Below are 25,798 nucleotides of genomic sequence, written 5' to 3'. Positions count from 1 at the left end.
AGCTGTGTCTCCCTGTGTCTGAGCTGCAATGTGCTCTGTGTTCTTCTGTTGTAGAATCACGGCCGCCACTCATGTCCATGATGCCAGCAGCCGATCTCATGCCATCTTTACCATTCACTACACCCAGGTCAGCTGATAAGAGCACTGTCAGTCTCAAACGCAAAGCAGTCAATCCTTCACACTCACGTGTAAAAAGATTCTACCAAGGTGTACCTTTGTCGTCATTCATAACAAAAGTGAAGAGTGTCTCACATTGTGCGGAAGCCATCAGGTGTGAAAAGTGTACTGTAGGATGCCAGAGGACGAGAGCTGTCTGCAAAACACTGTAGCGCTGGTGCAGAATTATTTAATGTGGTGTATTCCCAGAAGTCGGATTAAGGAAGTCTATCTTAAAAAAAAGTCTTACTTTTCCATCATCTAATAGTCTTACTAACTCAAGTCACTTGTATGACAGAATTATTATGTTGTGGGGAGCTCTTGACTACATGATTATTTTTTGACTAAACCCCAGCACTAACATATCATAAGGTGGGGTAGCAAAGGTACTTTTCTGTTGCTGCAAGTGGCTTCACAAGCCCCCCTCTTATAGGTATTAACCACCCGTTTGTACCAATTATTTACTGAGCGTGTTTGCTGTTTTGTTCTGTGCAGGCCATACTTGAGAACAACCTGCCTTCAGAAATTGTCAGCAAAATTAACTTGGTGGACCTGGCTGGGAGGTAAGGTATGGCGCGACAAGGAGGTTGATAAGCTAATTTCTGTCCTTGCCCAGTATAAAGCTGTGCAATGTGCCCACGGCCGACCGTCACTCTGTTGACAATTCTTTTTGACATGACAGCTGTGATGAATTACAAGTCAAAACATCAAATGTGCTGTTCTTTGTTTAAAGAGTAATTTCCAATGCTGCTTTGCCCCCTAGTGGAGAACTAGCAGAGATTCATTCACTTATTTTCAGGCCGCTTGTCCTGATGAAGGCAGAGGCTCTGCTCAAAAACATTTTGCAACAGATTATCAGGTTTACAGTATGATCTGATATGCTTTAGTGCATAAACTGATGGAATACTGTACATTCTTTCCCTGACAGACTTTTTCATGTCCGATTTTTGTATCCTTGTACCAATGTCGTGAAAACGTAGCCTTTTGTTTTGGAAAATGATTTAAAAGAGGTACTAATATTCAATCGTCTCCCGGAGTCCTCATGTTTTTACACTTCGGTGCTATTAGGTGTGAAACTGTTGTTTTCCAGTGAGAGGGCTGATCCACACTACTGCCGGGACCGGATCACAGAAGGCTCCAACATCAACAAGAGTCTGGTCACCCTGGGAATTGTCATCTCTTCTTTGGGTGGGTGCCTGCTGGGTGGTGGGCGAGAGGCACAGGACACTGTGACATTCCTCTCCTCATCATTGCTCTCATACCCTCCCTATCTGACAGTATCACTTTGGGGAGTCAGAAAATGAAGTTTTGTGGGATTCTTGGAGCTTGGAGATTCATTTTTTTTGTGTGTGTGTGGGGGGGGGTGATCTGTGAAATATGGCTCCGTCTTTAAAAAAAACAAAACAGTTTTTACCATAGATAAAACTTCCTGTTGATATTGCTATTAATCACGTTTGTTAATTGCACTTTAATCTCCAGCCCAGAACTCCCAGATGTTCAGCAGCTGTCAGAGCATCAACAGTGTGGCAAGCGAGGGGGAGGGCAGCACGGCAGGCAGTCACTCCAGCTCCCTCTCGGGCGGGGGGCGGCGCTCCTGCTACATCCCCTACCGGGACTCTGTCCTCACCTGGCTGCTGAAGGACAGCCTGGGCGGCAACTCCAAGACCATCATGATAGCCAGTGAGTGCCTCCTGCAGTTCCCAGTCGCCCGATCTCAAGATGTGCAATAGCCCGCGGGCAGCATGCTTTGTGTTGAATACGAAAGCTTGTCCCGTATTAAAGGGATGGCCTTGTGAAAGGGGTAAAATAAACTGAGGCAAAACACCAAGCAGAAAATGCGGAGTGGACACAAACTGATGCAGAAGTACTGTGGCAGAATTTAACAAATGAGTTTTTGGGGAGCATGCGGTCTCATACTGCAATCTCTGTATTTGTTACATGATTTGGTTTCCTTACAGATCCTTGAAATAATGAGTGGAGATTTTAAAATAGATCATTTTTATCCTTTCAAACATTATTTTCTTCTTATACAGAAAAAAAAGCAATGCAGTGACTTTTAAAATGTGGGCCTTAAGAAAAACAAAAGTTTGTGCTCTGTAACAGCATTGTTTTCTGATTTGTGCAATGGAAAATGAGGGCTTTTGACAATAGACAAGTTAAATTGACTTGGCATGGATTCCTACAGGTTTTCCTTTTCAAATAACAAGCTTGATGATTGAATAAGATACTGAAATGTGAAAAAAAACTATTTTAAGTTGTGTTATTGAGATGCTGGATGGGTGTGGAAACATTTAATCGTCTGAAAAAATACAATTAAAAATAAGTTGTCAAGTCTCAGTTTGACAAATAAAAGTTAGATTATGTTCACCACGATACCCCTGTCAGGCTTTAAATATGACTTAAAGGAAGTGTCAAGTTTTTTCTTTTGAGTGTGGAGGCCTATCTAACCTGTTTGGTTTTTAGTAACTAAATATTTAAGGGTCTAATCCAGCCTTTTCTTGAAAGACCTTGTCTTCAAACTCTTCCAATACAAGCCTTTGTCTAGAGAATGACTTCTTGTCTTACGTGCCCTCCCTTATAGTTTTCCAGTTTTGTCCTCTGAGGCATGTTGGGCGGTTGATCCCGAATTGGGTTGATTTTATTGAATCTTTTTTATTTTCAGTGGGCAATTGAATAAAATCTCCTTGTAGTCTTTCTTGGTTATCTCTGTACTTGAAATGTCATGCTGCCTTTGCAGTAAATATCACACTTCAGTGGATATATCGCAAAAGCAGCTATCTTAGCAGCCATTCAGTAATACAAATTAAACCTCAGTCATAAATAGGAAATGCATCAACTTGCTATATTGGCCCTATCCACCTATACATAAAAAATTTCAATACAAGCTGACAATGTTATGCTTTAAGCAAAACCCATATTTTAATTGATAAAGCAACATTTCATGCCCTTGAATCTAATTAAAAACATAAACAGAAGCAAGGAAGAAAAAATGTTTTTGTTTCAGTCTGACAGCACAGTGGAGTGAGGTGTTCCAGACTTGTTTAGATCTTGTTGTCAAGGCAGTGAGTGGTTTGTCTCAGCCGTCTCTGCTGTGGCTGTTGTTTTCATCGGGGGGTCTGGGAGAGGTGGGAGCTTTGTGACAGGATAGTCCACAGCAAAGAGCCACTCTTCTGACTGGCCTCTCACTTCCCTCTCTACGCCAGCTGTCTCCCCCTCCAGCAGAAGCTACAGCGAGACACTCAGCACACTGCGCTACGCCGCCCACGCCAGAAATATTGTGAACAAGCCCCGCGTCAACGAGGTGAGCCTCCGTGATCTGCGTGTTGTCATCAGCACTTTCATTGTTTCTTCATTTCAAAAGTGTACAGATTCACACACAACATACAGCAACTTTAAAGAGCATGTATATAGTATGTACACTGAAGTACATGCAGAACATCCCTGCCTGTGTTAGGGAACTATTGCACATAAACTCCACTCCATCACTGGTGTTCTGTAAAGTTCCAGGTGGGTTCTGGGCTATACTGAATAGTTTTCCTAATACAGGGGGGCGATATGAAGGACAAAAAGATACCTAAACTCTTGAACACCTGTCTAGAGGCCAGGACAGATTTTCGACTCTCCAGGATTGACCTCTGTTTGTTCCTGTGGTAGCACACTGTAGACTTCTGTTCTTTGTAGTGACCCCACACTGACTGAAAAGAGTGGGACTGAACAATAGTTGTCTTTTCTCTTCAGGATGCCAATGTGAAACTGATCAGAGAGCTGCGTGAGGAGATTGACAGACTGAAGGCCATGCTGATGAGCTTTGAAATGGTATTCTTTACGAGAAGAAGGATGCTGGTTTACTAAGGACTTTTACCATTTTGATGAAAGTGGTCCTATTATCTCCTTTGTCTGCTTTCTACTATTTAATTGCTGCCAGTAGCTATTTCTCTAAACTTTCATCTTGTTCTTTAGATTGCAATTTTGCTTCACTGAAGCCCTACTGATATTACTACTGCACTAAAAGAATAACTGCAATAATTTTTTTATTCTTTGCAGTTTGATTATGTGATAAAATGTTTTACTTTCATATGCTTTAATTTGTCCTGCTTAATAAACACCAGATTTTACCAATGTGACTTAAAGTGTGCTGTGGCAGTAATGACTGCTGCCAAACAGCTCTTGTACTGTATTTGAGTTCTGTACTGGACTGCGACACCACTTCTTCACCACTCTACCTAGCCCTCCGTACTCCACCCACCAGCTTGTATCAGTCTTCCATCTGTAGTTCAGAAATGTTGCTTCAGGTTCTACATTTGTTTTTTAAGCATAATCTTATTTTGCCATTAATTTCTTAGATTATCAGTTTATGTCTCTGTGCTGCTGCACCTCGTTAGTTTCTTAGTGCTTTAATAAGCCTGTGCTGAACCTTGCTGTGCGGCACTCAGCTCTGCTCTCCTTCTTCAACAGCGGAACCCTAGCCCCTCCTTCAGTGAAGACAGGGATGGCAACCTCTCAGACATTGTGCTGCAGAACGAACTGAAGGTGAGAGTACTAAAAACAGAAGCTGTATTTTCCACGGAGAAGCTGCTGTCAAGTGAAATGTCAAAGAGGAAGATTGTTTAGGGTACTTTTACAAACGCTGCTGTGAGTGACTGTCCTGTGTGATTCAATCTAGATCGAGCAGCTGACTAAGGACTGGAGCGACAAGTGGCGGGACAGGCAGGAGCTGCTGGAGCAGTACAGAGTGGACATCAACAGGGACAGGGCCGGAGTGCAGATAGACTCCCACTTACCTCACCTCATCGCCCTGGAGGGGGACATCCTGAGCACTGGTGTCACGCTCTACCACCTCAGGGTAAGGAGCTGTCTGGCCTGCCTGTGCTGCTGTGGAACTGCTAAGGGTTTGTGTTTTGGTGCCTTGACAATTCAGAATAAGTTAGGCTGCCTTAAGTACAGAGACTCTGTCCTTCCCTTGCAGAACAGTGATTAGTTTTTCTGTGAGTACTGCAGAAAACAGAAACAGTTCATCAATTTTCATAGTGCTCAGTAGCAATTATGAGAAATGTCATTTCATCCTGTTATTTGGGTGTCTAAATTTGGAATTGATAATTGTCCTTCATATCTAACAATTTGGAATTGCTGTTCACCATATGTTACTACTGTAAGGCCAGGAATCATGTGCATTAAATTGCATCTGCATTTGTGTCTACTTCCTCTTGTGGGAATACCCCCAAGCAACCCATTCCTTACTGTGCTGTTTAATCTAGAGTCAGACTTGGAGACATCGGAACAAGATGATGAAAAAGGTTTTTATTATGATGAAAGTCTAAGGGAAAGAGCTCGGAGAGTAGTATTGGAATTAAGGGTTAGTGTAAGATGAGAAATTATTTAAGCAGTATTTCAGAATATCAGAAACGTTATTTAAGGTTATCGCTGGAGGTGAGAGCCTGACAGTGGTAGTCATTGGATATCACTGAGCTGCACAGCTATTGGTCAAGAGTTCAGGGTTCTCAATATGTTCGGGCTTATAGCAGCCTGTTGTTTTAGTATGATGCCAGGTGTTGTAAAGCCTCAACCCAGCATGTTTGTCAGTCCCTTATGCACCATAGAGGGCCTGCATGCTAACCTCCAGAACGTCTGTGCACATCAGAGCCATGGTTCATGCTGTGTGTCACACAGTGCTTGGCAGGAGAATTACTATTGACAATTAATGGCACAGCTTGAACCATAACAGTTTGTCTCTTCCTGTGCTTTGCATGAATACCTTACCCTGTATTTCATGGCTTTCTCTCCCAAGTATGTACTATATAATCCAAGTTTAGGAAATATTAGCCGTTACTGAAGAGCAGTGTACTAGTAGTTTTTCTTTTTTTCAAAACTTTTCAATATTTGCTCTGCTTTTTTTTATTTCCTGAATGTAACACAATTCAAGAAATGAGAGAAGTTGATGTGGCATCAGTCTTGGCATCGTATGATAGCCTTCCAAGCTATCAAGCTGCCTTCCAAGCTGCTAAAACTGAGACACATGTCCTCATGTGAACAGGACAGGAGTCAGGACCAGGGGGTGGAGCACGCACACTCCTACCCAGATCTGATTTTCCCCACACTGCAGTTGAGGGCACCATTCTGTACTTAGTGCTGGTTTTGAATGTTTGAAAAATCTTGCATTAGAATATGTGTAATGTTTTATTAGGCATAATATTAAGGCTAATTACTATATTGGAAATAAATTACACATTAGGATCATTTTGTGCCATGATGAATTTCAGTCCGTCTATTTGCTTCATTCATAGATGTACAAAGTGATTTCTGTTAATTTCTTTCTGACTAAAGAGTTTTTACTAAAGCAGGTGAACTGTAGCGAAAGTACCATACTGTTGAGTGAATAATAATACAATAATGTGCTAATGTATCCCAAAACACTTTATGCATTGAAGCCATTTTCATTAGCAGTACGTCTGAACTCTGCCTTCTCTGTCACTAACGAAGTGCCATCTCTTGCTTGTCTTTCAAGTAGATTGTCTTCTCTCTCTCTCTCTTCCCGATTCGCTCTGTTTCCCAAACGTTCAGGTGTGACCACAGGTAATGTAGCCTGGACATCAGGTAGCTCTTGCTTTGCTTCTCTGTGTCCTCTTTTCTGCCCTTTCCATCTTTTCATGGTACTGTGAAGCATGTTTAACCATCTGTCCACTGCAAACAGAAATGGTTTTCTGGGGTGGTGGAACTCTAAATTGAGGTACTAACTGAAAAGCATGAGGTCAGTTTTGAGAGTAGAGTACAGCAGTGTGAATGAGGGGTGTTCTCAGATCCTTTGCAAGAAGATGATACTGATAAGTGAGAAGAAAGCTTTTTAGTGTAAATTTAATAATACTTTCATTTTACAAAGTTCATATTTTGGAATAGAAAGATTTACAATTCTATCAAATAAAAATAATGCAAAATGTTTTGTTCTTTGCAGAAAGTGAATACATTTCACCTAATTTCTGTGAAAATATATCAATGTAATCAATGTGACTGAATTTGGCAAAGACACACTTGGAAAGGGTTCAATTATACACAATAAGTCAAGCCCGTACTTAAATAAGTAAATAAGGAAGATTATAGGTTTTAATTTAGTACACTTCTAAGGCTTTTGTTAAACATAATGTGTTAATCCAATTTGCTTTTAACATTTATTTATGGTATGTCTTTTCATTGTGTTCTTCTTTGATCCTCACAGTTTTGTTTCTGTTTCAGGAAGGAGTGACCAGAATTGGTTCAAATGATGAACAAGATGAAGGTCACATAGGTACGATGCTTTAAGCAAAACCAAAATCCCAGCTCTTGCCTTGTATTTCCCAGGGGTACAATTACCTCTGCTGTTCCAGTGTCACCATTTGCATTTCTGAACACACAAATGAGGATCTCTTTCTCACTCCCAGCAATTTGCAGAACTTTTTTTTGTCAGTTTGGGAATTGGAGCATTTATGATGTGTTAACCCCTCGTGCAACTTTTTGCCACACGTTGGGAATGGGACCCGATTCGTTCAGGTCTTACGAACTGTCCTTGGGGTTGTTTAGTTCTGCAGGGTCCGGCCGTGGACGGAGTGTGTTGTGAGATCGTGAACGAGGGAGGGGTCGTGACCCTGCGGCCTGTGAAAGGGAGCGTCTGCGTAGTGAATGAGCGAGAGGTGACAGAACCAAGCCGCCTGGCCCAAGGTAACCACTTCCTGCCGCCTCTCTTAAGTTGGTCCATCACACTTTTCTTCACTTCTGCGTTCTAAGCTGTCATCTTCCCTCAGTAGTTTTTTTCAAGGATTCTTACTGGTTTTCTAGCATTTTACTTTTGCAACTCACAGAAAAAAAGTATACGGTTTTGTTTCTCTCTACTACCTCACATTTATTTTTTCCAGAATCACTAGGCAGCTTTTTTGCATTTCATCAAGCACATTTTACACAAAATCAGATCATGTTTTGAATTACGTAACAGAAACGCTTCCATTCTTCTTGCTGGAATATACTGTATAGACTTGAAATAAAAATATAGATGGCTTTCCAAAAAATCACAAATCAAAAATCAAAACACTCTATTTTTTCATCTGTCTTGGAAATGCAATTGTAGTACTGTATGCTATGTAATGAGCAATCTGTTTCTTTCAATAAGAATGCTTTCTAACACAAGGAGTCCATTCAGACTACCTCGCCTGTTTGGCAGTTTGTAGGCAATCGATCTAAGGATCTCATCTAGCAGTTTCTTGAAGGAAGCCTTCAAGAAAAGCCTAAAGAGTATCAGCTTTAACTAGATGGCTAGGAAGGTTATTCCATACTCCCTCAACGCTTTGGGTAAAGAGTTGTCTCCTGTTCTTGATTTTTAAATGCACTTCCAATTAATTAATTTTGATTCCTGTGGTTCGTGTTACACTGCACCACTACTAGATTGATTTGGTCATAGCCATGGATGGTTTTGTTTACTTGTCTCAGGTCGATCATCAAGATCTTTTCTCATCAAGACTAAAAATGGATCAGGTCCTTCAGCCTGTCAGTGATGGTCATTCCCGTAATGCAACCAGCATGTATCTAGTTGCTCTTATCTGGAATGATTCCAGAGCAGCAACATATATTCTATAAGGTGCTGTTTTCTAATAACATTGGCCAGCAGCTGTATCACCCTGCAGCTCACAACTGGAGTCCCACTGAAGCTAAGCAGGTGTGAGCCTGGCCAGTACCTGGATGAGAGACCTCCTGGGTCTAAGGTTGCTGCTGGAAGAGGTGTTTGTGGGGCCAGTAGGGAGCGCTCACCCTGCGGTCTGTGTGGGTCCTAATGCCCTGGTGTAGTGATAGAGACACTACACTGTAAAAAAAAAAGGTGCTGGTCTTCAGATGAGATGCAAAACCGAGGTCCTGACTCTCAAAGAGAAGATTTAGATCACCAGTGAAGTGTGATCGTTTCTTTTTAAAATCTGGTTGAGTTGATTGTAAGGGGCACTTTTACCAAAGTGCTCAGCCTGCTGGCCTGCCTGATCCGAGCGTGGTCAGCTGTGATTAATGACGTGCTCCAGGGGCTCGGCATCGTGTCGCTCGTCGTCGCCGTGCGTCCAGTTCACACCGCGCCTGCAGTGTTGCTTTTCATGCGTCTCCCCAGGGGCGGTGATTGTACTGGGGGGGGGACACCGGTTCCGCTTCAACCACCCGGCAGAGGCAGCCATCCTGCGGCAGCGGAGACAGGTGAGGGGCTGTCCATCGCCCGCTAGGGCACGGAGGGCACCCAGCCCACTCTGCATTACTGTAGAATTGGAGTCTTTTGACAAAGCTGAAAGTTGTTGTTGTTTTGTCTGCTTGAAACTCACATAGTGTTTAGATGAGAATCAGCTCTCATTTGTTTCATATTGCTTCACATGTGAATTAGGTAATGTAGGTACAGTATTTGTAGCAGTAGCTGACTGAGTTTGATTACATTTGGTAAATAGATACCCTTTAATTCCCCTAGACAGCTGTGGAGGTTTATATTACTCTCTCCTTTGCTTTATTGCTGTTATAGTTTTCTCATGTTCTTCATATTTTGTTTTTATTTTCATGTCATATGACTCTTTAACTCAAACACTCATACAGTCCTTGCCTACAAAAACAAACGGCATCTGTTTTTTTCCTTGCTAGAAAGACATTTGAAAACAAATGGTTTCATGCCTGAAAAGTGCCTTTTTTCCCCAAAGTGGGATAATTAAAAGGACTGTGTGAGTGACCAGAGATCTGACAAAGTTCTCTCTTCCTTCAGACCAGTAAGGTTTTCCTCAGCTCCAGAGAGCATCTGTCCCGCCACCCTGAGACTAGACCCAGTCTTCCCTGGGACAGGTAGGTACAACAACTTGTGCACACATTTGTACTCCTGTATTTGTAGGGGCTTCCCATTGACAGCAGACTGTCTTCTTGAATGAAACAAGGGCATCAGCTTTGACAATATCTAGGTAGTTTGTTCCCTGCTCCCACAGTCCTTTTTTTGTAAACAAGCATGTCCCGTTCTCCGTCTGAAACACAGTTCCATTTTGATTCCATTTGTTTGGCCACATTGTGATGAAGTTGAGAATTCCTTTATTAATCTATACTGTGTCACTGCCCTTTAAATCTTTTAGATTGGTTTATTAAAAGAGCCTATGGCTATAAGTAGATCAGCAATATATAGGACCTCCAGCGTTAATATTAGAGCAGTATCAAAGATGAAATTGCATGCCTAATACATAGAATAAAATTGCATTGGACGTATTGTTAGAATACATTGCGCATAATAAGCTTTACAGCCTTGGATTCAAAGACTTACAATGAAAGTAAAATTCGCCTGTCTTTCTATAGCAGGGGAGAATCTGTCCTGGCACCTCCAGGGAAGGGTCTTGAAGACTCTGGGTAAGCAACATGTTTTTATTTTTATTTATTTCTCTCAAAACCTTCTTTGGATTGCTATCAATAACCACTGTAGTTGTCAGTATTATCTTATGGATTTTTCTATCATTCAGAATGGCTTTTCACCATTGTTCTGCAGCACTATTCTTTTGATGTTTGAAAAACAACAAGCAGTAAACCAACATTAATTCATACTAGGTAGAGCTACGGTAGCAGTAACTGACAGGTCGGTGTTAAAGACACTTCATGATTCTGTCAGCGCAAGCTGGTGTTGTCTACAGTATGTTACATGGATGGTGAATTTTGCCAGTGCCCAGTGAGAGGCAACAGTGCGACCTGAAACATGCACAGGAGCTGAGAGGTATGCCCTGGCACTTCTGTTCAGAACAGCTCCCGTTGTGTTGGCTGCTTCTGCAGTCCAGCAGGTGTCCCCAGCTGTCATGGTTGAGAATCCAGTCACAAAGCCCAGGGTAAAGGAGTGAGAAGGAGGGAGATCAGCCTATCCCAAACACCTCAGAATTGTCAGCAAAATTAGCATTTTACTTGTCCATTCAATTTGTTTCTCCCGTTTCTAAGGCAAATGAATCCATTTTTAAACAACTGCGTTACCTGTTAAGATGAAATGTCATTTCATTTTCGACGAGATAACATTTCAATTTAGTGTGGGTTGTTTAGTTCTGGCTGAATGAAATGAAAGAATTTTATAACATATGTAACTAGCCACTGGGAAGCAAGGGCATGTGAAAGTGAATTAGCGCCTTTGTGAATTTCAGAAATATTTAACTCTAGTTTTTCTAGTTTTTTATTTTTAATGACTTTTCAGAGTGTTTGAACATTTCTTTATAACACGGAGGTTGTGTGTTACAATGTGTAAATGAAGGTAAAATAAATTCTGATTTAATACGTCTTCATTTCAGAGGGTTAGGCCACAAAATGTTTTGCATTGGAATTGATGTGTAGACTTTCAGTAGGCACTGTAGGTGGTATGTAATTTCAAACATGGTAGAGCATTTTCAATATATTTGCACAGGAGAATGTGTGGAGTCAGTATACTGCCAAATGTTGTGCTCTCCTGTTTCATTTGTGCAAAATGCAAGTATTGTGAAAATCTATGCAGTTGATGAACCCTGCCTGAGTCCCTAGGAAACTACTGTGGCCTTGGTTTTGACGTCTAACTGAGAGGTTGCTTAGTTACCTTCCAGTGCTGCCTTTGTACATGATACAAATAAATTCAGCCTATGCGCGAGTCTGTCTTCAGAGGATATAACAATTGTCCAAACTTGGATATTTGCCTTGTAGAGCTTTCCATTTAGTGAAGGTAAGGTATATGTCATGAAGCTAAGAACTGGTATGTGCATTCTTATACAGTAAGTGTTATTTACCCTTTTCTTGTGGATAGTTTCTTTTCGGTTAATAAACTTTGATAATTGCAGTAAGAGACTTAATCAGAACAGCTTAGCAACTGAGAATAACAAAGAAGTCTACTAGGAAATACAGTATGATACAAGCCCTCATGTTCCTGATCAGCAAACGTATGACAGCACATTAACTAGTGTTAACATGTTAACATTATCTTTCTTGTAATACTGCTCATTATCGGACTTGTACACCATGTTTCTTTGTCTTGACTAATGAAGAACACACCATGCATGTATTTGGTATAGAACTTAAATTTATTGTTTTGTTGTTTACTTTGATGGATATGGAACCTATGATAATGAGTTGTAATTAAAAAAAAGTCTAAAACTTAACATTGTGGAAAAATCAGGAGCTTTATAGCATACATATCCTTCGAGGTTATTGAACAGATTAGTAGTTCTTAATCACAGGATATCTTGCTGTTTAAAGTTATTTCCTTCATTTAGTTTATTTTTCTTGCTGAATCACGGCCTGTGGATTAGTTGCCAGGCACATATATAGTGATCTCAGGGTTCAGTTATACAAAATGCAGCAACCAAGAGTGATTAATCTAGTAGTTAGTAAAGTTGGATAAGATAAAAAATGTATTGCAGTTAAGTTGCCTTTTTGATCGGTTTCTTGTTACAACATCGTATTAACACTGAAAACAGAGATTACTGTTCTTCTCCAAGCAATCTTCACTTGTATAGCACACTGAGTGCTGTGAACAGATTGTGTCCCATTGACGTTTGTTGTTTCTCGATTCACAAGTTAATAAAATTGTTTTGAAGCAAACTGGTGTATTCTGTAAAACTCAAGATTGTACACAGTGTCTGTTAGCCTCTCAACCTATTAGTGGTGTAATCTATGATTAAAACCATAACTAATTTTTCAATTTGATATTGTTATCTTGGTTACATTGAATACGTTTTCTTAAAATGTTTAAATGAAGATAAGCAATAAAAGACTCTCTACCAGTAACTTCAATGTAAGGTCCTTTGGAGGTTCCGATGATCATAAACATACTGATTTGGATATAATCAGCTCGATATTTTTTGGAATGTTAGTTACTGGATGTGTATGTACAGTATGTGTTATATGCAGACTCTGTTACATGTAGTACAGCTGTGTTGACTCCTTCTAGCTATATAACCGAAGCGACTCACCTGCTGTGCTCTCTGCAGGGCCGGAGGAGGGGGCTGCTGGGAACGGAGCGAGGCTGGGGCGGGGGGCGCCCCCAGGCGGCAGCTGGCGGAGCAGCAGCGCTACGTGCAGAGCCTGCGGGAGGAGATCCAGTCGGCGCAGCGCAGGGCGGAGAGGGACCTGGAGTGGGAGCAGGCGCACCTCCAGCAGCAGCACAGGGACAGTAAGGACGGCCTCGCTACACATGTCCCCCGATGCGTGCAGCTCGTGCAGCAAGGCCCGGCCTCTCTCTGGAGGATGTGCTGTTCAGTTCTGGGGTTTGTTTAGGATCCCTAGGCCTCATTTCACATTCAGATTCAGCTAAGTACAGAATCTGAATAATTTCAGTACCTGAATAATTTTAATCATTTTCACAAACCAAATACAATAATAATCCTTACACATCTATAGTGCTTTTCTGGACACTCTACTCAAAGCGCTTTACAGGTAATGGGGATTCCCCTCCTCTACCACCAATGTGTAGGACCTACCTGGATGATGTGACAGCAGCCATAATGTGCCAGTACGCTCACCACACATTAACTATCAGTGGTGAGGAGAACAGAGTGAAGAAGCCAGTTCTTAGATGGGGATAATTAGGAGGCCATGGTTTGTAAGGTCCGGGGGGAAATTTGGCCTGTACACCTGGGTAACACGTTCCATAATCTTTTCGACATTTTTTAATGAGTCAGGACCTCTGTTTTATGTCTCATCCGAAGGACGGTGCCTTTTTTACAGTATAGTGTCCCCATCACTGTACTGGGTCAATTGGGTCCCACACAAACTTCAGGGTGAGCGGTTCCTATTAACTCAGCAGCACACCACAAAAGAAAACCATTGTTTCACCAAAAGTAAAGAATCATACTAATAATATTGAGACATTCCAGTCAGTGCGTTCACATTCAAAGTACAGTTGATCCACTTATCAAATTTAATAGCATTTCCATTCATCCATTTTGTTGCACTGGTTAGAACCCCGGTGTCAATTCCTCTGGTTCTGTCTACATGCAGTTTGTATGTTTTCCCTGTGTTTGTGTGGGTTTCTTCCAGGTGCTCCGATATCCTTCCACATTCCAAAAGCATTCTGGTAGTTTAATTGGCTTCTGGGAAAATTGGCCCTGGTGTGAGTCTGTGTTTGTGCCTGTCTGTCCTGCAATGGACTGGCATCCCATCCCGGGTGTACCCTGCCTTGGACCCTTTGCTTGTCAAGATAGGTTTCTGCTCCCCTGCAACGCTGTATTGGATAAAGCTCTTAGAAAATGGATGGATAAAAGTGTAATGAAATTGTAGAAATTAATTCTGATTGTTGATTCCCTAATGTGTGTCTAATTCGTCTGCTCTTTTTTCTTCTCCTTGCAGATCAGCAGTGGATTCAGCAGGAGTCACAGCGGCTGGCCAACGAGGAGAGGACAACAAGTGAGCTGGGAGTGCAGACGGACCCCACTTGGGGCTCGGAGGCTGGGGTCCAGGTCATGCAAGGGTCAGGGGTATGTGAGACCCCTCTTGGCAAGAGGAAGAAGCTGGTCCAGCAGGAGCTGCTGCGGCACCATGCGCTCCGCAGGTCGGAGTTTAGGGTTCGCAGGAAGAGGCTAAGATACCAGCTGGAGAAGATTGCCCGCAAGCGGCACTTTCTGGAAGCCAAGAGGGAACTGCAGCTACTGGAGAGCGCCTTTGCCCTCAGCAGGGAGAGCCCCACATCTCCAGATCTCACGACCGAGCTCGGAGGAGCAGTCCCTCTCCTGCGCCGGCACTCCTTCTCCGCGGATCTGCTCTCCCGTCTCTATCCCAACCAAACCCCCATCTACAGGTCTGCCTCCTTTCCTTTCATAAGTGCTTAGTGGGAAACACAGAGGTGGATAAGGCTCTTAGCTCAGCCTCGTTTGTCTTGAACCTCAGGTCACTGAGTCTCAAGCCATGGAGTGAGTTTTCTGCATTTTCTCTGAGATAAATTCTAATGTCCAACTTCAGTCCTAAAGTAAAGCTGACCAAAAGTGTCAACTTGTGAAACTTACAGCACAAGGAGATCTAACAAATTAGCAAACTTAAATCTTCCTTGGCAGAATATATTGACCTGGATGTAGTTCACTTACCTATTCATGTGACACAGGTTAGAGCCGTCTCCAATGAATAACCGAACTGCTCTCCTAAAGTAAATCAAGGCCCTGAGAAAAAGTGTGGCCAACTTGCACCTCAATGCTGTAACTGACGTGACAATGCTTAGCTGACTTGAAACTGAAGCAGAGAGATGGTTTTGTTTACTGCTATAAATCATTTACAGAAGCATTTCAATAAGAAACTATACAGTTGCAGACAAAGTAAGCCTACTTGTTTGTACAATTTACATAACATTACTTAAATAAGTGTTTCCATTCATGTATCTTAAATAGATCAATTAACTACAAAACTCAAATACCAATTGCTCGGATGAATAAGCTTTCGATAAACCTAGCGGAGACATGAATCATAATTTAGTATATTTAGCATGGCTGGAGTTGGTTGGTGACAGTACATATATCTGTTACTGCAGATGTAAAAACCTTTTCCTATTTTTTTCCAGATTTCTCTGAAGCGTTAGTTGAATCATTGTCCTAGTCCATTAGTAGTGCTTGCATTTATTCCTCATTGAAGAAAGGAAAAATCTGACTTTAAAAATAACTTTGAAATTTGAGTTCTTATTAAAATGTGATAATGCTCTCCTTTGTTTTCCACAGCCATTTCCTTGCAAGGAACAAGTCCACTGAACTACCTCCTCCCTCTGGTCAGTTTAAGTCTTCTGCCCTACGGAAATGGCTGTCTGAAGAGTGCCTTCCAGCAGCATCTGCAAAGAGGATGAGGAATTGTTCTGAGACATCCACCACAGGACTTGGTCAGGTTTTGAGATGTGAAATGGGTTCAGTGGGAAACCAGAAATCCCAGCAAACAACTTCTCCATGCCCAGATTCCAGCAAAGGTAAAGGAAGAGCTTTATCCAAAAGCAGCAAAACAAAATGTCAGGAGCCCACGAGGAGCTCATCCAAGGGAGCAAGGATTTCTACAAAAGGCAATAAAGGCCTGGAAAGAATAAGAAAAGCACTTTCACAATCAGTAAGTCCAGGAATCAGAACTGCACTGTCTAGAGTATTTAGAAAACCACCTACAGGTATATTTATAAATAGAGGTGCTAAGTCTGTTAAAAAAATAAGTTGCAAGTTGACTAAGAGTTTGGACAGCAAGACTGCAGAGAAGTGCCTCACCAAAATGGCATCTTGTGAAGATCTGGACCATCTTAGCAAGGCTGGAGCAGACTGCTGGCATAAGCGCTGGCACAGTGCAGACTTCCTGACTGGAGGAATCAGACAGGGTACAGGTTGGGAGCTGGGTGAGGAGAATGAAGAAGAAAGGTCCTCTGATTCTGACAGCATGTACTCGCTGGATTCCCTTTCATCAGCATATACCAAAGCCTTGGCTGAGCAACTAAAACAGGAAGACGCAGACCAGCTGGAACAAAGCGATGAAGAGAGCATTGACAGCCAGATGTCACAAGACTCCTTGGTGACCAATGGAGAAAGGAAGCAATCTGAGAGACCAGCGGTGGCTCTGTCAAATACAGAACCTTGTTCATTTTTCGGTAACCCATGTTCAGCAGGTAACTCTCATTCCTGGCAAGCGAGAAGAGTCTCACTGGATAGTCTGGCTGGTGATGAAGAAAGAGATATTAACTTTTCCCCCCTTGGCTCTGCCACATCTGATGAAATGCCTGTTGAAATTTACTGGAAACGCCAGAGTCCACCAATAAAAGCTGGCATTAATACCAAAGCTCTTAAGGAAAACGTGTTTCTGCAGCAGATGAAGCCCTTGTTTTACCAAGGAGGAGAAACTAAGGAGGAAACTGGAGAGAGGGTTTGTAAGTTGAGAGATGATCCCTGTTTGAAAACATGTCCATCATCAGCCAATTGGCGGACATATTCCAGAGAGGAGGAAAGTTTGCTGGCTCTTACAGATGCCTGGTCTTCATCTGAGACTAATGAAAGCCCCAGGATTCTTCAAGATACAAATCAAGAGGTTGCCAACATGGTAAAGGGCAGCCCAAAGAGAGGTGCTGAATTGTCAGATTCCATGAGTAGTCTGCTTAGTTCTGGATTTGAAAGAGATATATCTAATGCCAGTACATTAGACAGTAACACAACCCTAGAGGAACAAAGTTACTGGGATTTAGAGTATTGCACTAACATGGAAACCATCCTGGGCAATACATTGAAATCAAAGACTCTGCCATCGATTCCAGGTTCATTCGGAAATGAGATTGCACTACATGGGCAGCTTTTGACTTCTGAACCTGGAATAAATGAAAAATGTTCAGCCGTAGCAGAATGTAGATCGACAGCAAAAGAGGTTCCTGTCATAGAATCTGAAGTTACAAAATTCAATTCTGATTCAAACTGTGCTGAGGAGAATCACCCTGAGAAAGAGGTTCATGCAAAGCTCACATGCTCCTCAGTGATCCTTCCATCTCTTGGTTCCAGCAATAATGACCCCCAGGCATCAAATAGGACAGTCTCAATGGAGCATTCTGAGCATTTACATGCTTTTATTTCTTCAGGCTTACTGTACATTGATCCTGCTGGTGATACTCATTCACATTCTAGCAGTGGCAATCTTTCAGAATCCTCTTATGAAGACAATCAATCTGTTTCTGGAGGCACTAGTAAAATGAGGAGTGATTGTACAGTTAAATCAGAAAAAGCAATTCAAAAACATGTTAGTGCACAGGATAATGATGTGATTCCTCAGTCTCAATTGATCACCAAAGTTGCATGGCAGATACAGTCTCAATGGACCTTTAAAGATGTAAACATAGATGAGAGCATGGATTCTCCATTATCATCCCATGAACAAGAGACAGAAAGGTTTCTGTGGCATGAATCTCATTCTAATACAGTATTTAGTGGATCGAGCCCTCAGGTCAGCATGAAAGTTAACACTAACTCTAATATTAACTGTCTCAGTAATCAAAGCAGTCCGATCGTTAAGGACGTATACTTTCAGGATGCAATGAGTGAACTGCAGAATGGAACTGGGAATCTGCAGGATAATAGAGTCATTCCCATGACTTCAAGAAATGTAGCAAGTCCAGATTATACCTCAACAGGCAAAGACCAGATCGATTCCTTCCATCCTGCTGCTTGTGATTTCTCTTTAGGGTCACATGTAGTCACACCCCCACTGGAGAGTAATACTGAGGAAGATGCAGACCAAAAGAATGCACTGTCACAAGAGAAGTACCAAGAGTCTCCACCTGTCAATTTGGCTCTCTGTCGCAGTGAAATACAGCAAGTAAAGGAAAAGATGGCAAGAGTTAGGAACTTTGAAGGTGCACAGAAAGCTGTAATGAAGGAAAACCCAAAAGAGCAGACTAAGACACAGTGTAAAATTCTGCAGAGTAGCTTGGATAGAACACAAGTCAAGGGAGAGGATGTTTCCAAGAGTAAAGAGAAAGGCAGTTGCGAGTCAAAAGAACTCAAAGATGATTCAATGGGAAAAGCCGAGAAGCAGTGTAAGCCTGGTCCAGGCATAATGTATACAACTAGAATTGATGGTCAGAGCTCCAACACATCAGAACATAAAGCTCCTGAGGTGTCCCATCTGGAAAATACTACAGTAGAATTTAGAAAAGACAGCTGGAAAAACCCAGTGGAATGTAGTAAAATAAAGACAAATCTGGAAACTACAGAAAGAGTGAATATTCTGAACTGTTGTACTATTGTACAGGACAGTCAGGTATCTGCAGAAGTCACTGGAAAGGATTGCATGGTGATATTAGATAGCACTGAAAAACAAAATGAATTAAGTGAGTGTAGCAAAGAAGACATGCCCAGAGTAACCAGGGTGGTAGCAACTGCAACTACAAGTGACAGTCAAAAGTCTGACACCACTAGTAGACCTGATAGTCTTCTCCAGAAAACACTAACAGATCCTGGTGAAATTCAGGATGTTCGTGGGGAGCAGTGCAGAATTAAAAGTGTACTGGAGTGTGAGAAGGAAGAGCTCGCACCAACGAAGAAACAACCTTCAGTGGCAAACCCAGAAAATGGAAACAAGACTCTAAAAAGCAGAGAGGACATAGACAAGATTCAAATGATGATTAACAAAGAAGGAAGCACATCAGGTTTAAAACATTCCAAGTCAGAAACCCCAGAGATTGCCTGCTTTTCAGTTGACCAGAAGATCTCTGAAGTAGTGAAAGAACATATGGACTGTTTAATGAAAGAGAGCAAGGAAGACATTATTCATGGAAAAGAGGGGGAACATGAGGTGGTGATGGGTTGCAGTGAGTCAAATCATCATAGCGAACATGAAGTCCTGAGTGAACAGGAACTCCGTCCTTTCTCAAGAGAAAGCAGACCCCCTCTTGCGGGGAATCTTGTTTCCTCTGACAGTTGTGATTCTAGTGCTTCTCCAGAAAATGATCTTGATGATTTGTGTAGCTCTCCACAGCCCTGCCATTCACATTTCCAAACATCACATTCTCCTCTTGTTTGTGTCCTTAAAGATGCATACGTCAGAGTTGATATGGCAAATTTTGACCTTGAGGGCAAAGATCTTTCCAGCTTACCACTTTCTTCCCAGGACCAGGAAGTCCTGGAGGTGAAAAAAGACATAGCAGGTCTGACACAAGGACATGACAGGGTAAACAAGCCTGACCAAAACACTCCGAAAAAGAAAGAACCCCAGTCTTCTGAAAGGATGAACTACGTTCAGATTGGAAACAGTGGAAATAGCAGTACAAATGTGTTTCAGCATACAGCAGAAGAAAAGCATGGCGTTTCAAAACAGGGCGACAACCAAGAATCTGCAGACTCAAACTCAAAAGAGACAGAAGAGAGCCACCCCAAAGCCCCAGAAGGAAATGAGTCTCAAGGTTTGGGCTATCCAACAAAGAAAGCAAAAGAGATCTCTAGTATTGTTGAGAAGGATTTCCAACACTTAACAAAATTCACGGGTAAAGTCAGCAGTAGTTTTAGAAAAAATATTGAAGGCACTCTAACCAGATTAAAACCTGTTTCAGTGCACACCGCGGAAAGCAATACCTCAGATGAAAAGAGAAGTATAGAAGGAACACAGGAATTCAGAGGAGGAACAGGAAATATAATGGAGTGGGAAAGAGATGGTGAGGAGGAAAGTAAAGAATACTTATCAGAAGACCTTCTGTGTCCTTTTGTAGATGTCGCTAAGAATGAATCCTTAGATCACAGAGAGCAAGACTTGGATAGACCAGAGGGTGTCAGGGAAGCTTTACTACAACCAGAGGGCTTCTATTTAGAAAATGTCGCCAGTTCATCCAACCCAGAATATTCTTGGGAGTTTAAGAGAGATCTGGATGTGAATGCCTCTATGCCACTGTCAAGCAGCAATACACAGAATGGCCCAGGTGCCCAAGATTATTTAGATATTAGGATGTCAAATTGGACGGTTCCATTTGATCAGGCTGTCCAGCCTATGGTTAACAGATCCTCCCAAGCACTTTCTTTGTCAACAGATTTCAGGATACAGTCTAAGCCTGAGCCTGAAGAATCACCAGCTTTCACTGCTCAAACTGAATTTGATCGGATCCTGAAATCTTCATCGTACAAAAGCTTTGCAAAATATGGGTGTGCAGACATGGCCAAAAATGGTGGTGAATGTGCATTGAACTCTCCGGAGGAAGGGACTAACAGTGACGATTCTTTTTGTGATGTATTTTCTAATAAAATAAGCTGTGCTGGTAACGTGCTCCTGAGTAGTAAAAAAGATAACCTATTAGCAGCTGAATCTGAAGTGGTACTTAGAAAAGAAATCTTAAGAGGAGCACACAGGAAATCACAGATAAATTCATGCCACATCTCTGATTTGAACAATATTATACCTGCTCAGGATGCAGGTGAGTCAGTGATAGATAGCAATGCTGAAAATGGTCAGTGGTCCTCTCCAGGACAGGACCTAGGAAGTTCCAAAAATATGGAAGAACAGAGAGACAAAAAAAACCGAGATGAACTACAGAGTTCCTGTCATATCACTAGTCCTGCTTACATCAGCAGTGAGCAGTTCCCGGAAGGTCACATTCACAACTCCAAAGGTAATATTACCCAAGCTGAAAATAGGCCTTTTAATAACGAACTACCATCTATCCATGTAACACCTGTTACATATTTCCCTGAAAGTCAGGTTTCATCCCACAATTACTGCTCAAGCCATAAGAACCAGGAAGCTAAAGAATGTATTTATGTTATGGAGCCAGGTCTAGATGAGAATATTAAGGTGTTGAATGTTTTTGAAGCATCTTTAAATTCTCAAGTATCAGATTATGAAAGAATCTGCTTGAAGGACAGAACAACTGGGCTTCAGGAGACCAGCAAGTCTACTTGTTCAGCACAGGATTCACCAGTTTCTTTGGATCTGACTGCTACTCTCCCCAGGACTGCAGCCAACAGCTCATCTCCTGACTCCCACATCAGTGCTGCAGAGAATGATAGCCTACTGTTACTTTGTGGGCATGGCTCTGAAGAGCACAGTAGTGCCCAGGCAAAAAAGTACCATCTGAAAAGGGCAGGTGACCACATTATTGGAGAAACACAAAGTTTTAAGAGAAAAATCATGGAGAGTGGTCCACAAACTGACAATTCTACACAGAGCTGTGAACAACCTACAAGTAGCACACTAGTGGCCAATGCCACTGCATGTCCTGTAGAGGGAAGTATTATTCCACCCAAGCTGCTTTCTTCTTCACAGTGTGATAGTGCCATGGAAAGCCATGAATCACAAACTGAAGTGCATTATAGCAGTGTAAGAAAAAAAGATTCCTTGGACACTGATCAGACGAGAATCTCTCAGTGTAAAAAAGACAACAGTGGTGACCACCACAAGACAAAGCAGAAACTGAAAAGAGTTGATCCACAGGCATCACTGACAGAGAGCTCCTCATCACCAGAGTCCAGTCTCAGTTTATCCGAGGAGCCATCTCTAGACAGGCCCTTAGCGGCCTCGTCCAGGCATGGTGCTCAGAAGCACAGCGTGGATAGCTACAAGAAAGAATGTTGCTCTCTTCTACATATCCACAGAATGTCATCCCCTGTAATTTCTGTGACACCCCATGAAGGTGGCTTTGCTTTTGAAACTAGCACAAACTCACACCAGAGTTCCCGTATTGTGTGTGCACAGTCTAACTCAGAAGCCAATGAAGGTAGTTGTGTAGAGCACAACGCTAAGACGGAGCATAAGCCAAGCCTTATACTAACAGGAATTCAAAGGACATCTTCAATAGAAAATGCTCAGTTATCGACAAACAAAATAAAGGACTACACAACTGTTGGGCCTCTCTCTGTGTCTGTGAGCTCAGATGAGGAGAGAAAAGCTCTACCTTGTTGTTCAATAGGTGATGGATCAGACCCCTACCTTAATCACCAGGGACAAAACTCAAAATCCCAAGATCAAGGAGGAGTGCATCTGCCTGATGTAAAGGATGCAATGCATTTTAGTTCCAGTGATATCAACCCCTTTGTCCACCCATGGCAGGAGAAAGAGGCCAACAGAGTGACCTTTAAAAATCAACCGTTTGGGAGTGTCAGTGATTTCTCTTCCCAGTCATTAGACTGTGGTACCCAAGGAGTCACACGGTGCTGTAGTGTCGACAATGTCTTAAATATTCAGAACTCTCCTTTTCACTCCCATTTGAGCTCTTTTGCCAACACTAGAGGAATTTCCAGCACCCTTAGTAGCATGGAAGACTTTCAGAGGCAAGACACCTTTGAATATAACCATAGAGGTGGCAGCTATCCTTCCTGTCAAGAGGTACTGGATTCAGGGAGCTGTAGTATTGGCTCTGGAGATCTTGGGAACAGCTCGATTCAAGTCGATGAAATTATGGTCCTCTATTCCTCAGAGCCTGAGTCGACAGTAGGTTCCTGCAAAGGCACTCCTAGGTTGACCTGTGAGCATGGCACCCAGACTTCAGCTGATTGTTGGAAAAGAAAGAAAAACCGTCACAAAAGAAGCAGCACTCAGGTACCTGTTTCTCAGAGAGTACCTGAGGAGAATGGTGATGAACAGCCTACTTCGTGGGCAAGCCTGCAGAACATGTCTTTCCATCTTTCTCAGCTTATTCATAACACCTCGGATCTGCTTGGAAATATAAAAAATGTACAAGTCAAAGATGCCTCGCACCTCACACCTAGCAGGCCTAAGCTCTTTGGTGCATTTTCAGAGAGAAGTAGAAGGAGGGACAGCTCCACACAGACTACAGTTGATGTTGGTATTCAGACAGAGAAAATCTTCAAATCAACTAGTAAGTCAACGAACAAAACAGTGCTGGCTGAGGAACGCACAAAACCACCGGAAGTCAGCGTTATCGTAAAAGTGATTGGTTCAGAGGTACTTGACATTTCTCAGGAAAACAAAGACATTACACTAGCCTTGCAAGACCAGGAAAAAAGGACAGCGGTAAAGATCCAAAGCATGCCAGACCTACGCAAGAGCAGCTCTGCTGTTTTGCTGCCAGAAACAACAATGGGTGCTGTCCCACTAAGTATTCGAACTTCAACACCTTCTCTAGAGACTGTTAACCAGAATCACTTGCCATTCAGTCCCAGAATCTCTCCTGTCACATCCCCCGCCCGTATTTCTGCATCAGAAGATGGCACCAATCTTGAAGTCTCTAGGATGACCAGTTGTTCCTCACAGTTCACTAGATCTGACAACCAGATGCACCCAAGGGAAAATTCTGTACACAACAGTCCATGCAGAAATACATCTTCAAGACAAGTATGTTTGATAGATCGTGCTTCTTCACCCATTCTAACAGTTGAGGCTGGAGTTAACTCTTGTATGGTTAGGAGCAAATCTGTTCAGTGCCTTGCAAACCACGAGACGTCTGAACAAGTGTTCATAGAAGACTCTTTCAGGCAGCAAAAGAGAAATCGGTCAGCCTCATGGTATGGATTCCGACATAAAGATGGAAGAATCCCATCTGAGCAAAAAGTGTCAGAAGACCATTATCATGATAGCAATCAATTAAGTAAGAGGCTTGCAAATAGACCCATCGCCAACACCTCCTCTGCAGACAACTTCAGTAACCCATGTACAGGAGAGAGGGAAAAATACTCTTCTGTGAATACTATTCACATGCGAGGCTTTACAAAACAAGATTCTGGCAACAGATCAAATTACACTCTAGATGGACATGGGAGGAAAATTGTCAATAGGTCCCAGTGTATTGCTCATCCTCCTCGGTGCCAGATAGGGAACTTGAGTTCTAGACAGTCAAGGGTGTCTTCCTGGTCTCGGCAACAAAGTGGGAACACAAAAAACCTTGCTCTCTCAAAACAAAAACCAGCTGAAAGTCAGCTCCTGTCCAGCAAGCTGGAGGAAAAGCCCAGGAGGAAACCACAACAGTTTTCTGGCCCTGAATGCGAACTAAATAACAGGAGTGGTGAAGGATACCAGACTTCATCTGAAGATGGGGAGCGATGGAGGAGCCCATGTGAGCCTTCTGAAATGAGTGAAAGAGCCATCCATCTTCAGGATGATGACACCATGTCAGTGGCTCCTAGCGAGTGCAACACAGACGTCCTTCTCAATATAAACCCTCTGGCAGATGACTCTCCGGACTCTCAGGGAAACTGCAGGTTGCCTGAAGATTTACCAATGCACAACAAGTTTACCAACTGGTCAGGTGTTCACTACCGACCTCCTTCAAGTCTGAACAGTAGTGTGATGGGGCCGGGGAAATCCCAGCCCAGGCAGACAAAGAAGGAGAAATCTGGTAGCATAGCTAGTGGCTGTTTGGATTCAAGAGAGCCAAAGGATGAGAGGGCCAGAGAAATTGAGAGGCTGCGGAAGGAGAGGGCACAAGTCATGGCAGCAGTTCGCTTAGATCTGAACCCTCACCAGCTGACAGTGGAGTTGACAGAGGCCAAGCTCAACTACGGCCTGGGAGAGACGGACACTCTTCTGAAGCTGCTGCACACTGGGGCTGCTGAAGAGTCCTGCCCAATGCCCACCAAAGAGCAGCTGTATGATAGGTGGGTGTATTGTTTTAGAGGACACCTTTTATGAGAAACAGGGTGATAGGTCCATTCCTCTTCTTAAACAAATGTGGTAGCTGAACAGGACTAGGGAGAATATATTTAATGTAGTCTGGCCTGAACAAGATAAATAACACGGAGAAAGACTGTGCCATTTTTAAGACAACTTAAGATACTATCCCATTTATTTCTTTAAATTTAATTTTAAAAGCAAACTTGATTTTTTTAGATAAATTATAGAACCAAAAATTAAATATCAATCAGAAATATTTGGAAAAAGAACCAAATATAAAATCATATAGCGGTAGAGAGGATTTTAAAAAGTGAACATCTTTTTTTTTTAAATGAAAACATGGTGTGCAGATTCTAATATTTAGGATTAATTAAAGGGTGCAACTTGCCTTTCCCAAAAGAGTGAGCCCTCCCTTTGCAAAATTCAGCTCTTATTAGCAGTACTGATGCCCTTTCATTTTAAGCATTTAAACATAGACGTAATTTTCTGAATTACTCATTGTAAATGTTTCATTCTCTTGAAAATGAATTAATCTTAATAGCATTGATCTCAACAAGTCACTTAATACTTTTGTTATTTTCTGTTTTGCATTGTCTGGTTTCAAAGCTCATGATAGTTATAGTTCTCTTGTATTTCAGGCTGAGGCTGACAAAGT

At 42.3% G+C, this 25,798-nt stretch overlaps 1 protein-coding gene across 3 annotated transcripts in view; it reads left to right on the top strand.

The window, feature by feature from the left end:
• stard9 (StAR-related lipid transfer (START) domain containing 9) overlaps positions 1 to 25,798 on the top strand; it is a 78,217-nt gene that overhangs the window by 38,776 nt on the left and 13,643 nt on the right. For 2 of the 3 annotated variants that reach the window (XR_015941700.1, XM_088648736.1), the window contains exons 9-24: positions 55 to 127; positions 652 to 719; positions 1,247 to 1,344; positions 1,636 to 1,836; positions 3,360 to 3,457; positions 3,895 to 3,972; positions 4,612 to 4,686; positions 4,820 to 4,999; positions 7,381 to 7,432; positions 7,705 to 7,842; positions 9,266 to 9,348; positions 9,896 to 9,972; positions 10,468 to 10,518; positions 13,098 to 13,279; positions 14,455 to 14,902; positions 15,807 to 25,127. Coding sequence is in view for 2 of the 3 variants with exons in the window: in XM_088648736.1 (XP_088504862.1) it covers positions 55 to 127; positions 652 to 719; positions 1,247 to 1,344; positions 1,636 to 1,836; positions 3,360 to 3,457; positions 3,895 to 3,972; positions 4,612 to 4,686; positions 4,820 to 4,999; positions 7,381 to 7,432; positions 7,705 to 7,842; positions 9,266 to 9,348; positions 9,896 to 9,972; positions 10,468 to 10,518; positions 13,098 to 13,279; positions 14,455 to 14,902; positions 15,807 to 25,127 (11,223 nt within the window). In the remaining variant the exon portion in view is untranslated. The remainder of the gene's footprint in view (positions 1 to 54; positions 128 to 651; positions 720 to 1,246; positions 1,345 to 1,635; positions 1,837 to 3,359; positions 3,458 to 3,894; positions 3,973 to 4,611; positions 4,687 to 4,819; positions 5,000 to 7,380; positions 7,433 to 7,704; positions 7,843 to 9,265; positions 9,349 to 9,895; positions 9,973 to 10,467; positions 10,519 to 13,097; positions 13,280 to 14,454; positions 14,903 to 15,806; positions 25,128 to 25,798) is intronic. The other variant, XM_088648737.1, reaches the window with a different exon arrangement.

This window comes from Lepisosteus platostomus, chromosome 10 (genome assembly GCF_059453375.1).
Source record: "Lepisosteus platostomus isolate fLepPlt1 chromosome 10, fLepPlt1.hap1, whole genome shotgun sequence".
Lineage (NCBI taxonomy): Eukaryota > Metazoa > Chordata > Actinopteri > Semionotiformes > Lepisosteidae > Lepisosteus > Lepisosteus platostomus.
Note: the sequence above shows the minus strand (reverse complement) of the source record. Positions and strands in the feature narration are given on the sequence as shown.